Here is a 14085-nt window from a genome sequence, read left to right on the forward strand (position 1 = left end):
GCAGGGGAACGCAGTCAAAAGTATTACCTTAAACTAATAAAAAATATTAGAAAAAATAATTTATTTCTGCATTCCGTGGTAGCTCAGCTGGGAATCTACCTGCAATGCAGGAGACCCCAGTTTGATTCTTAGAAGATCCCCTGGGAAAGGGATAGGCTACCTACTCCAGTATTCATGGCCTTCCCTGGTGACCCAGACAGTAAAGAGTCCGCCTGCAATGTGGGAGACCTGGGTTTGATCCCTGGGTCGGGAAGATCCCCTGGAGGAGGGCATGGAAACCCCCTCCAGTATTCTTGCCTGGAGAATCCCACGGACAGAGGAGCCTGGCAGGCTACAGTCTATGGGGTTGCAAAGAGTCAGACAACTGAGCGACTAAGCACACACACACTTATGAAAATGAGAAATTTTTTAAAAGACCATTCATTCTAATGCTATTTAGAAAATCAGAAAAAAATGTTTTCAAACGTTTGCTATATTCAGTTGTTTTTGCCAATATTATCAGTGCAAGCTACTACAGGGAATTTTCAAAGTAAAAGTGTTCTTATTGCTGACCCAGAAAAATGAGGTCTGTGTCAGGCTCTTCATATGCAAGGGCTCAGCCCTCACCCAGCCACCCCGAGAAGCAGGGCCTGGAGTTACCCCCACATGCGGACAAGGAAGTGGACACAGGGCGATGCTGAGGGGCGCCTCTCAGCCAGCCGCTCGGCCACCAAGACTCGGGAGCGGGCAAGCTGGTTCCCGCCCGCACCACACAGCACTCAGCCAGCCTCCCGAACGCCCACATTGCGTCAGAAGCTTAAAGGAAAGTCAGGAGAAGTCACTCTCCAGGCTCACTGTTTCCAAGCATTTTGTTACCCAGCTACTCGAGGCAACGTGATAAACAGGCAAAGTCTACCAGCAACGTGGAACTCGGCCCCTGACTTTCAGCAAGCATGAGGCATAGGCCCCCGGGCTTCTTACCTCGATGTCAAACACCTCGACGGAGTCGTCCAGCAGCTGCACGCGGATGTGCGTCCGGGCCGCTGGCCGTGCCGCCCGTGCCGGGGGGCCCTGACCGGGCTCCAGGGTGCTGACGCCCACGGGGGTCGCGGTGCCCAGGCGTGCCCCCGGGGTCTGCAGGACTCTGTATGTTCCTTCCAGCTCCCCCATTCCTCAGCAGCTGAGAAGGAGTGTGCTAAAACAAACAGAAAGCCCCAATTATCTTCAGTTATTCAATTGAAACAACGTAAGAAGATCACTGGGTAGACCGGAATTGCCGGCACTCATTTTGCACCTCTGGGAGTCAGTGAGGAGGATTATCTTCTCCTCATACACAGGCAGGTGCAGCACAGACGCCAGCCAGCGGCAGCCCTGGGACCAATGTCTCCTGGGTGTGCAGGCCGGGCAGTGCCAGCTGACCCGCAGGCCATCCAAAGGGGCCCCCTGGGGTGGGGCGGCCCACAGCCACCTGCCTCTCCTTCCCAGCCACCTCCTCCCGCCCCCGGCCCAGAGGTTCAGGTGCTGCCCACACGCTGTGTGCACGGCCCAGGGCCTTCTAGCAAAGGTAGGTGGGTGCACACGACTTGGGTCATGGGTCCCCACCCCGCCGACACGGAGGGGACAGTGCAAGGAAGGTGGATGGAGATGCTGGGGCTGCCTTTGCCGGCCCTGCAAGCCCTGGTCTCTCAGCTGCATCTCCAGGCTGCAGAGGCGTCACTGGGGGTTCGGAGGAGACTCTAGACCCGGCGCCAGACAGCAGCGTGGCACATGCCGTGGGGAGCCCCTGCCCCAGACGGCAGCGTGGCATATGCACGGGGAGCCCCTGCCCCAGATGGCAGTGTGGCATATGCACAGGGAGCCCCCGCCCCGGACGGCAGCGTGGCATATGCACGGGGAGCCCCTGCCCCAGACGGCAGCGTGGCACATGCCGTGGGGAGCCCCCGCCTCTGCTGTTGCCTACACTGCCCTGCCCCACCCCCGCAATAACCTCATTGTCATCTCCGTCCCCCGAGCCCTCCTCACCGATGACGCTGAGGGTCTGAGAGGGTCAGAGGTGCCCCGGGAGGTGCCTGTACCCTTCCAACCCTCCCTGCTGTGTGGGGAAAGGTCTCCAGCTCTAAGCTATTAAGTTTAAAAGAGCCCATCTCATCATTGTGTTTAACAATGAAAGAATAGGCTAAGTGTCTGCTGGAATCCAGTAATACAGGCTTGCTTTCATTCACCCTTATTAATAAAGTTACCTTCTACTTATGGCAAATTCCCTTTTTAAGTATGCCTATTTGTGTATAAGTCAACTTAAAGCAATACACTTAATGGTTAAACATGGTAAGACAAAAACAAATGCCAGATGTTAATCAAGAAAGAATGCAGATGCCACAAAAATTATTTTAGTTTGCTTAATCATCTTCGAAAAGTCTTCGACTAGCTTGCAGTAAATATTTTGGAGAATTAACCTCACTAGATTCCTGGTCCACTCCGTTTCATGCCAACTTCCCTGCTGAGTTCCCTGGCCTTCTTTCTTTCAAGCTAATTTTGTTATCAAGACAAACTAACTCACGAACTTTTTATGTCTTGAATTAAGATCGAAAAGCTTCTCAGTGGCCTGCTGCCTCCTGCTTAAGCCCTACTCAGCTAAGGCCTTCCCAACCGTCTGGCTGAGAACTGACTTGCATGTCTGGTTTATCAACAAGCAAACAGAAAATGAGCCAAGACCGCTGGGAAAGTGAGACGTGCACTGCACGAGCAGAGCGACGAGGCAGCTGGTCACCCTGCAGGACGCAGCTCCCAGCCGGCCTCCGACACAAGCCAACGGCTGACCCTGTGTTCGGACCCAGCTGAGCTGCAAGGGCGGTTCAGGCTGGCAGTCACCAGCTGTCTTCAGAGCTCGCCCTCCAGGCTGCATGGCCCTGGGAGAAGTAATTCTTACTGTGGTTAACGCCACGTCAAAGAACATGCACTGCGTCAGGACACGAGGCACTGCATAGGCCACGGGCTCGATCAACGTGGCAGAAACCTGCTTCCACATCACTGAGTGTGAGATCCATGAGGTGCTGAGAACCATAAATGCGAGCGCTTTCATTCCAGCTTCACAAACGTGAGAGGCTACTGCGGAAGCAAGGGTGTGGAGGGAGATGAGCCCACTTGCCAGCTGCCCAGGTGTGCAGACAGGTGAGAGGGAGACGCGGTGGGCTCACAGCGCTCACCCACCGCCAGAAGAGGCCCTTTTGAAACAAGTGGCGGGTACCAAGCGATCCTTTCCCTTTTAAGTGAAGCTGCAGCTCTGAAGCAATAGGCACAACCAAGGTGTTGTTTGAATCACTTCTGCTGTGTGTTCCATTGTACGATCCTCATTTATATTTGTTGTGTATTCCATTGTACGATCCTCATTTATATTTGTTCATATCAAAGTTTGCTGCTGCTGCGTCGCTTCAGTCGAGTCCGACTCTGTGTGACCCCATAGATGGCAGCCCACCAGGCTTCCCGTCCCTGGGATTCTCCAGGCAAGAACACTGGAGTGGGTTGCCATTTCCTCCTCCAATGCAGGAAAGTGAAAAGTGAAAGTGAAGTCGCTCAGTCGTGTCCGACTCTAGCGACCCCCTGGACTGCAGCCTACCAGGCTCCTCTGTCCATGGGATTTTCTAGGCAAAAGTACTGGAGTGGGGTGCCATTGCATGGAAAAAATTTCAGGTTCTTCCCTTTGACTTATTACAAGAAAGTCATGTCCAAACACCTACTTCTCAAAAAAAAAAAACAACAAAAAACCCAAATCAAGCAAGACTAAGCTACTGTACTCATTCAGGTGAGAAACAGCAAGAAGAACATGTAGGGAGGCTATCCCAGAAGAGTCGGGGCTGGGGTCCCCTTGGGGGGCTGCCCTGGGGTGGGCACAGCGGAGGGGCTGCAGGTGTGGCCAGCACAGCTCCACGGCCCGACTGGACACTGTCCACTCAGCTCATCCAGCTGTGCATTTGATTCATGCAGTTTTAACAGCACACTGTTAATCAACCGCTGTTTATCTCTCCTAACAAAACACACGTTAGATAAATGGAAAAACACTTTTCCTGGATCAAGGAATTCTAAAACATGGCCTCTGCATGTTTATGTCTTCTGAGCAGCAAGCTTCTGTCCCAGTCATTGCCACCTGGTCAAAGGAAGACACCCACCCGGCTGAAGCCGAGACGGAGGACCAGAATACACCCTCACACCTGGAGGCTCATCTGGGGAGGACGACTCTCCTGAGAGGACCCGAGCCCACGGGCACCCTCCTGAGGATGCTCCAGGAGAGCTCTGCTTGCTATCACACATCGGCAATGCGCACATACCTCCTATTTAATGACTACTCATCTTTTAGCTTAAGAAAGTTCAGGAAGGAACGAACTCAGAAAATCAGCTGGAACCGCTGAGTTGTAAACAGCAGTCGACCTTGGTCTCACTCTGGAGTGAGTAGCAGTGACACAACCCCCCCTGCAGGAACAGGAAGTTGCTTGTTCAACAGTCTCGCCTCAGCCCGACTGCTTCCTCTAGCCTGACCCCGGGAAGAAAGGAAAAATGTATGCACTGAATCTGCTTTACATAAATTACAGCCTAACAGAAATTACTTTGTTTTGCTCTGTGTGCTTATAAATAAACATTAAAAAGGCAAGAGTATGCAAACTAGATGAGACACACAGCAAGCGCTTCCCAGTCCTGCGGGCTCTAAAGGGCAGAGAGCAGCTCCTCTGCTGCCAGAGACCTCTCCAGAGACCCTCTCCAGGGAGACCATTCCAGGGGGACCCCCTCCAGAGGGATCAGGGGAACCTCCTCAGGGGGACCGTCTCCAGAGACCTGGAGGGAATCAATCAAAATCCAGGGACTGATGAGGGACTCCGGTTCACTTTCCCTTCATCCTCTAATTGAACAAAATGTTCTGCAGTCTTATTCCTAAAACTATTTCTGGTGGCCGGATACAATTTCCACCACTGACGTCTAGTGTTACGAACTTGGCTCCTATATATTCTCATTTAATAAAAAAAACCTTCAAAACCACCTTGTGATGTGTAATTTCCATTCTAAAGTTGGAACAATTCAGCTCAAGAGTCTGCCGAAGCTCTGGGTGATGACGTGTCAACTCAGGTTTGTAACAGAGGAACCACTGGGGCGGGGCAGTGACGATGGAGAAGGCTGTGCCTGTCTGGAGTGGGGGGCATATGAGAAATCTGTGGAACTTCCACTGGAGTTTCTGTGAACTTCAAATTGCTCTAAAAAAGTCCATGTAATTAAAAAAAAAAGGTCTGCTCCCCAGTTGCCTCCCCCTTGGCTGGAAAATGAGCACGTGGCTCAGTAGCAAGCACAGCCCTCTGTCCACAGCACAGGATGCTGCTGAAATTTCTATCATGAGAAGAAGGTCTCTATGGGCTTCTCTGATGTGAAGGTGGATACAAGCCAGGTGCAAAGCGGGTGCGTGGCACATGAGTTCCGGTGAAGAGGAGGACCATGAACACACGCATTTGCTTCCGTTCAAACAAGCACGCTGGAGGATAAATTACCTAAACAACCGCCTCTGGCAGGGCGCTAGTGCTGCGAGGGCAGCTGTTTCTGGAATCTGCAGTGCTCATGTCTCAGGTCAACTAGGGAACCTCGTCAATGGTCTCACATTTGCAAAGCACTTTTGCCACATAACATAACCTGTTCTCAGAAGTAACACTGGGGGTGATGGCCTGAGGGGACAAAGTTCTGCCGACCACAAGGTCTTTGTCCAGTAATTCCAATATCTGCATCATCTGAGCTGTAGCCTGTCTTCTCTCCTGTGAGCTGGTATTTCCCTGGTTCTATGCATGTCATGGCAAGAATACATAGAACAACTGTACAAAAAAGATCTTCACGGCCCAGATAATCACGATGGTGTGACCACTGAGCTAGAGCCAGATATCCTGGAACGTGAAGTCAAGTGGGCCTTAGAAAGCATCACTACGAACAAAGCTAGTGGATGAGATAGAATTCCAGTTGAGCTATTCCAAATCATGAAAGATGATGCTGTGAAAGTGCTGCACTCAATATGCCAGCACATTTGGAAAACTCAGCAGTGGCCACAGGACTGGAAAAGGTCAGTTTTCAATCCAATCCCAAAGAAAGGCAATGCCAAAGAATGCTCAGACTACTGCACAATTGCACTCATCTCACACACTAGTAAAGTAATGCTCAAAATTCTCCAAGCCAGGCTTCAGCAATGTGAACCGTGAACCTCCTGATGTTCAAGCTGGTTTTAGAAAAAGCAGAGGAACCAGAGATCAAATTGCCAACATCTGCTGGATCATGGAAAAAGCAAGAGAGTTCCAGAAAAGCATCTATTTCTGCTTTATTGACTATGCCAAAGCCTTTGACTGTGTGGATCACAATAAACTGTGGAAAATTCTGAAAGAGATGGGAATACCAGACCACCTGACCTGCCTCTTGAGAAATCTGTATGCAGGTCAGGAAGCAACAGTTAGAACTGGACATGGAACAACAGACTGGTTCCAAATTCGTCAAGGCTGTATATTGTCACCCTGTTTATTTGACTTATATGCAGAGTACATCATGAGAAACACTGGACTGGAAGAAACACAAGCTGGAATCAAGATTGCTGGGAGAAATATCAATAACCTCAGATATGCAGATGACACCACCCTTATGGCAGAAAGTGAAGAGGAACTAAAAAGCATCTTGATGAAAGTGAAGGTGGAGAGTGAAAAAGTTGGCTTAAAGCTCAACATTCAGAAAACAAAGATCATGGCATCTGGTCCCATCACTTCATTGGAAATAGATAGGGAAACAGTGGAAACAGTGTCAGACTTTATTTTTCTGGGCTCCAAAATCACTGCAGATGGTGATTGCAGCCATGAAATTAAAAGACGCTTACTCCTTGGAAGGAAAGTTATGACTAACCTAGATAGCATATTCAAAAGCAGAGACATTACTTTGCCAAAAAAGGTTCGTCTAGTCAAGGCTATGGTTTTTCCAGTGGTCATGTATGGATGTGAGAGTTGGACTGTGAAGAAGGCTGAGTGCCGAAGAATTGATGCTTTTGAACTGTGGTGTTGGGGAAGACTCTTGAGAGTCCCTTGGACTGCAAGGAGATCCAACCAGTCCATTCTGAAGGAGATCAGCCCTGGGATTTCTTTGGAAGGAATGATGCTAAAACTGAAGCTCCAGTACTTTGGCCACCTCATGGGAAGAGTTGACTCATTGGAAAAAGCCTCTGATGCTGGGAGGGATTGGGGGCAAGAGGAGAAGGGGATGACAGAGGATGAGATGGCTGGATGGCATCACTGACTCAATGGATATGAGTCTCAGTGAACTCCGGGAGTTGGTGATGGACAGGGAGGCCTGGCGTGCTGCGATTCATGGGGTCACAAACAGTCGGACACGACTGAGCGACTGATCTGATCTGACGTGATGCATGTCAGGTAATTTTGGATTGTATCCTGGAGTTAAAATACTGTGTTGGACTTACCTGGTGATGCAGTGGGTAAGAATCCACCTGCCAGTGCAGGGCACCTGGGTTTGATCCCTGGTCCAGGAAGATTCTACATGCCACAGAGCAATTAAGCCCATGAGCCATTACTACTGAGCCTGCACACTCCGGGACCCACAGGCTGCAAGGTCTGAAACCTGAGCATCTGCAGCCTGTGCTCTGCAACAAGAGAAGCCCCTGCAGCGAGAAAACCACACACCATGACGAACAACAGCCCCTGTTCACCCAAACCAGAGACCCTGAGCAGCAACGAAGAGCCAGTATCAACACAAATAAATACAATACACCAAACACAGTGCTGCGAGCCTCTGGCATCACTTAAATCCCACGAGAACGGGTCATCTCTGTTTAGCTGCACTGGCCTTGCCAGGGCCGGGTGGAGGCCTCAGCATCAGCCCCACCTGCAGAGGCTCCACCCTCCCTGGGCACCATCCCCGGCACCCGCCGGGCTGTGGGCACCCCCTTAGCCGAGTTCCTGCAGGCAAGCGGTGCAGAGTCAGCCCCGTGTAGACACAGCTCAGCGCTGGGCCCACAAATTCATCAGCAACTCTGGGGTCACCCCCTCAGGCCCCTTCTCCACAGGCATTACCCCCTTGCCCCCCTCTACTAGGCTCATCCCCTCTCCACGGGCATCACCCCCTTGCCCCCTCTCCACAGGGGTCACCCCCTCAGGGCCCCCTCCACTAGGCTCACCCCCTCTCCACAGGGGTCACCCCCTCAGGGCCCCCTCCATTAGGCTCACCCCCTTTCCACAGGCATCACCCCCTCTGCCCCTCTCCACTAGGGTCACCCCCTCTCCATGGGCATCACCCCCTCGGCCCCCTGTCCACAGCTCCCTGGCTTACTCCTCAGTTCTCCAGCCAGAAGCCTGCAGCTGACGCCCTGCTCACTGGGGGCTTCCCCAGCTGCAGGAGAGAGTAGAGTGCCCTGCTGCCACAGGCCTGGCTGGAGGACAGGGAGAGGGAGGGGGGTACGGTGGCTGTCTCCCCGTTTCTCTGGAACCCAAACTGGGCAGCTCCTCCTGCAGCCCTCCTGGTTTGCACCTGGAGCCCATCTCTGGGTTCTGGCTGCACTGGGAGCAGTCTGGGGAGGCTGGGGGAGGTGGAGGAGGAACAGGAGCCTCACTGCTCGTGTGGCCGTGCTGGCTGCCGTTTCCTCACGGCTGCTCCGCGCAGCTGTGCAGCCCTGCAGCCAGGGTGGTGGGCGAGCTGGGGCAGAGGGGGCTTATGTCTCTTCCCAGAAACAGAACTCAACCTCCAGGCATCTAGAGCATGTCTGCATGGTGCTCTTTGGGAAGACAGTTAATTTCTATTTCCTCCCTTCCGAGGGTCTGTCGTTTGGAGTTGCCTCCAGGGATGAACACGTGTTACATCTGAAATCAGTTGGCTTCTGGGTGGAGGACAGCGGGGGTCCTACAGTGGAGCACAGCTCACCTTCAAGGAGAAAGAAGGGAATCTACCTGTGTGTCCTCCTCAAACAGTTCAGTTAAAGTAAAAATGATCATTTTTAAACAGTGTCTGGAATGGGTTTCTTGTTCAGAGAGTGAGACTTGTTCCCCCAATGTGCATCTCCTTAACTGTCACCAATGCAGCCAGGATCTGAAGGCCGCAGGAGACAGAAGAACTCCAGTGATTTGTAAGACGACCCAGAGCTGCTTCCTCCTTAAACACGCCCAGCAGCTGGCAGAGGCGGCGCCGAGCACCCTTACCGCCTGTGTCCCAGGCGCCCTCAAGGTGCTGACCATGCCCTGCCCTTGTCTGGCCTTGTGACTCTGACGCCCATCTGCCTTGTTTCTGGGCTCCTCGCTGGCATGGCCCCTTCCAAGGTCCTAAGGAGGGGCCCTTGGCGAAGCCATCTAGAAAGTTCGCACACATATTCCAGTGGCAATTGACTGAGCCTGCTGCCCCTTCCACCCTGACCCTGCCTGCATTCTCCTTCCCCAGGTCATGTGGCTCAAGACAGGACCCAGCTGCCTGCACAAGGAGCAGGAGACATGCTGAGTTCAGGTTTAACGGGACACGTTTCAGTTTTCACACCAAGCTTACCACCAGCCATCATGCCGCAGGCCTGGCTCCGGGAGCGTCGCTGCCGCCCAGGGTGCTTCGGCCCGGGGCTGGGGAACCAAGTGCAGGCCGGACCCCGTGGCAACACCAACAGCCCCAACAGCGCCAGGGGCAGGGGGTGTGTGGGCCTGGGAAGGAGCAAGGCTGGCAGTGCAGGGGGCCAGACACCGGAGAGTCATCCCCAGGCAAGTGAAAAGGCAAGCAGAGCTCGGCACTCAGCGGCCAAAACCGCACTGCCCGCCGTCAGAAAAAAGAATTTACACTGCAGCAGTATACTTATAAATACACCATAGATTCACAACTTTTTTGAATGGAATTCTGCAAAACAGAATTTATCAGGACTCCTGCTGTTCCAAAACACAATCTGTAGCTGTGCTAGAAACAGCAAGCGTGAAACCGTTTTATATCTCCTAACAGTCAACAATAAAGGTTTCTGATCAACCATGCTAGAGGAGTCGCTGCACTCATTCTATTCTCTGTCACACTAATTAAAAAGTACACGGCCAAATGAAAAGTGGTACAGAGCTGTGTCGAGGGCTCAAGACGATGACACCCAACTCTTATCTGCTGCCGCTGCTGTTAACTTGCTCACTTGTGTCCGATTCTTTGTGACCCCATGGACTGTAGCCCACCAGGCTCCTCTGTTCATGGAATTTTCCACGCAAAACTTCTGGAGTGGGTTGCCATTTCCTTCTCCAGGGGACCTTCCTGGCCCAGGGATTGAACCTGGGTCTCCTGCGTGGCAGGCGGGTTCTTTACCGCTGAGCCGCTGGGAAACAGAGGTGTGTCAGGCAATTAGCAAATACACTATTTTTCTGGATTGTTCTGACTGTTACATTAATGGTCAGCTTTCTCAACTCTGTAACGTATTTACTTTTTCTCATTCTAAATAAATATTTGCAGTCCAAGTTAATTTTTATTTCTAACACTGTGTTTCTTAAAGAGGTCTCCTCCCCCACACTGGGTAAATCTCAGGTCCCATAAAAACTGCCATCCACTCTGCCCCAATGAAACCTGACTCGTCCAAATGTTCAGCGAGCACCTTGCTTCTGAACAGAGCAAGTCCAAGTTCCTAAAAGCACAGGAGCCTCTGAGAAGAGAAACACTGCCTCCCCCCCCCCCCCCTCCCCGCCATCACAGCGGGGAAGACACAGGAGCCAGTCTCCTAAGTGCTGGTAAGAGCCGCGAGGAGTTAAGCCAGAAGCCAGAAGCCGCTAGGGATCTGGTGGGTGGAGAGGGAGGGAGGAGGCCTCAGCGAAAGGCGCGTGTCTGCGTCAGACCCCCCAAGAGTCCTGAGTGGCCGCCAGGCCCGCCCCTGGCTCAAAACCCTTGCCACACAAAACAAGGAATCCAGGCTCAGAAAGGTTAGTGACCTCAGCCTTTCCCCACCCCCGACCTCAGGGTGTGCCATCCCCTCTTGGGCTTAAGGGACCCCACGTGCCGAGTGTGGGATGAGCCAGAAGGGGAGACGCCTGTGGAAGTGGCCCGGACCACACTTGGGGAGCACTGAGGAGGGGCCGTGGCTGGCCTTGCCAGGCGGCTCTCCAGCACAGAGTGGAGCTGGGCCCACTGGGCAATGGAGGGCTGGCTGGGCAGAACAGTGCACACCAGCAGGGCCCTGAGGGCGCCCACGGCCGGGCGGTGGGGGTCCTCAGAGCCCACCTCGGAGGCCTGGGTGGGATTTCTCCTAGCTGCAGAGTACCACCTGGTACTCTGCAGCTAGGAGAGATGGGTGAAGACAGGCTCATCACTGCGTCTGGCAGCGTCAGCGGGCCTTTCTGCTCTTGGATTTTAAAACGACTGTAAACTGGAGAACAGTCCTGTGATCCTAAAATAAAACTACTTTCATCACTCCATCTTCTCCTCCGATCCTTGTCCACATCCTCGAATATTTTTAAATCAGTGTAATTGCTGTGTACAAACTGCTTCGCTTTTTTGGTTAAGATGTCTTTTTGAACGTATTTCCAGGGATCACAATGGTTCCAATTCTGTTGGGCGGGAAGGGTGAGAAGGGGACTGCCGGAGCGCGTCTGTGGGCTGCGGAGTACTCCACCACTCTTACACGCGGTGTGTACCCGAGTTTGTTTTCAAAACCGGGATTCCAAAATCAAAACCTTTTATCACTTATTGCTAGCTGCTCTCCATAAAGATTAGACCAATTTACAGAATCACCAGAAATCCATCACATTCTGGCCTCTGTATCCTTAAGCTCTGTGGAGCCCTCACCTTTGACACCCTGTTGCCAAGGTGAAGCCTAGAGCTGACAAATATGCTGCAGCCCAAGGATGCTCCACACACGGGGTCTCAGAGAGCGGGACGGGGCGACCGCGGCTCCGCACTCAGCTTTACAGGGCTCTTCCTGCACAGAACGCAGAGCCGCGTGCAGGAAACTTGTGACCCATTGAGCAAAAGGGGAGGTGGCGGGCTTACAAGAGAGTGGGTGAAGGAAAAGCGGGAACAGACCTGAGAGGAACAGCGGCAGGAACAGCCATCCGCTACCTTCTCAGGACAGAGGACGCACTGCTGTGCTGAGAGGCAAGGTGTTTGGAGAGGAGAGGAGGGGCCTGATGGATTTAAAAGCACATGCACAGAACTATCCATGCCTCCATCTTTGCTTTGTCAATGCAGGGCACACGCCCTTCTCCCAAACAGGACAACTCTGCTTAAATACTGCCTTCTTTTCTCTGGACTGTGTGCTCAGACTGCTCTTCTACCAGATAACATGATGGCTAACACTGATTAAGCACTTAGTGGGTTCCAGGCATCTAGCTACTGACGCCTGATCCTCACAACAAGTCTATGAGGCAGGTAAACTGCAACCTCATTTGTTGATAAGGAACTCGAGGAGAGATACGTGAATGTATCATATAAACTCCCCTTTTGGGAAAGGAATTAGTATAGATGGAAGCAGGAAGCCTACCAGGAGGGGAGGTCCAAGCAGGTAATGAGCCAGCAAACTTCTGCAGCTCTTGCAGCTTCTGGTCCAGATAGCTCAGTGCTCACTGAGGCTCGGCAACAAAGCAGGAGTCCCGCCCCAGGAAGCGGGTCCGGGCGTGATCCAGCACCGGCCACCCACTCTGCTTCCTACTGGGGCCAGGGCCTGGCCACGTCATCTCTGCAGATTTTGAGACAACTTGACTGCAGTCATGAAATTATGACGCTTACTCCTTAGAAAGAAAGCTATGACAAACCTAGACAGCATATTAAAAAGCAGAGACATCACTTTGCTGACAAAGGTCTGCAAAATCAAAGCTATGGTTTTTCCAGTAGTCATGTATGGATGTGAGAGATGGACCATAAAGAAGGCTGAGCCCTGAAGAATTGATGCTTCAAACTGTGGTGCTGGAGAAGATTCTTGAGAGCCCCTTAGGCTGAAAGGAGATCAAACCAGTCAACCCTAAAGGAAATCAACCCTGAATATTCATTGGAAGGACTGATGCTGAAGCTCCAATACTTTGGCCACCTGATGCGAAGAACCGATTCATTGGAAAGATTGAGGGAGAGGAGAAGGGCGCGAGAGGAAGAGACGGTTGGATGACAACAGTTCAATGGACATAAGTTTGAGCAAACTCCAGGAGACAGTGGAGGACAGAGGAGCCTGGTGTGCCACGGTCCATGGGGTTGCAAAGAGACATGACTTAGTCTTAGAGGCTGAACAACAACAAAACAAAATACGAACACCAGGTGTGAAGCGCTCCCTAACCCTCAGAGAGTTAAGTCCCGTGGTGTAAGGAGCTCACAGAACTGTCAAAGAGCAGCCCATACAGATGAGCATTAGATTTGCCTGCAGGCCAAGGCCACTCCAGGCCTGCCCAGCTGCCAGGTGCGCCGCCGCCCCTCCACACCACCAGCCCTCTGGCGCTGTGCCCCTGACGGCCATCAAGCTCTCCAGAGTGCTCGGCCCAAAGCTCCCGCACAGAAACAGCAAAGGCGCAGGGAAAAGCCAGCCCGAGATGTAAATCTTTCCTTTCACTATGGGCTCAGGCTGTTTCCTTCAGTGCCCTCCTGGGAATTTCTGTTTTCACGGCAATTACGACCGACCAGCATGTGGAAGGCCTCCGGAGGCCGTGGCCACCAGGGTGGGTGTGGACCCCGGCCTGAGCGATCACTGGGCATGGCCGGGTCCCAGCTATCAGGGCGGCCTTTGGAAGGCTCTCATTGCCTGAGGAGCCCTTCCAGGTTTCCCGGAGTAAAAGCATTAACACCTAATACCAGCCTCAAGATCATTTAAAGAAAGGCCAAAAAGCGTATGGCCACAAGCCGCCCAAGCTTCCACTTGCGGTTCTGCCCAGGCCTCACGCGGGGCCCTCCCTGCCCATCCCGGGGCCCCTACGCGGAGCCCTCACGCCCACCCGGGATCCCACGCGGGGTCCTCACGCGCACCCAGGGCCCCCAGCGGGCAGGCTCCCCATACAGCGCCCTCCTCACACGCGGCCCGCCGCCTGAAGGCCTTCCCAGGCCGGGAGCCGACTCCTCTGGCCGCTCACTCTCCGGAGGCGCCCGCCCTGCCTCGGGCTTCGGCCCGCGGCCTCCGCCGCCCGCCCCCGAGGC

General features: G+C 53.0%; 1 protein-coding gene across 15 annotated transcripts in view; it reads right to left on the reverse strand.

Annotated features, from left to right (window-relative positions):
- FARP2 (FERM, ARH/RhoGEF and pleckstrin domain protein 2) overlaps positions 1-14085 on the reverse strand; it is a 98437-nt gene that overhangs the window by 84235 nt on the left and 117 nt on the right. For 12 of the 15 annotated variants that reach the window (XR_015154388.1, XR_015154384.1, XR_015154387.1 and 9 more), the window contains exon 2: positions 961-1174. Coding sequence is in view for 10 of the 15 variants with exons in the window: in XM_086374347.1 (XP_086230473.1) it covers positions 961-1149 (189 nt within the window). In the remaining 5 variants the exon portion in view is untranslated. Of the gene's footprint in view, positions 1-960; positions 1175-12454; positions 12650-13917; positions 14064-14085 lie in introns of those variants that run through there. The other 3 variants (XM_086374325.1, XM_086374308.1, XM_086374301.1) reach the window with 2 other exon arrangements.

This window comes from Bos grunniens, chromosome 3 (assembly GCF_055505025.1).
Source record: "Bos grunniens cultivar Pamir isolate PY7600 chromosome 3, Bosgru_T2T1.0, whole genome shotgun sequence".
In the NCBI taxonomy this organism is placed as follows: Eukaryota; Metazoa; Chordata; class Mammalia; order Artiodactyla; family Bovidae; genus Bos; species Bos grunniens.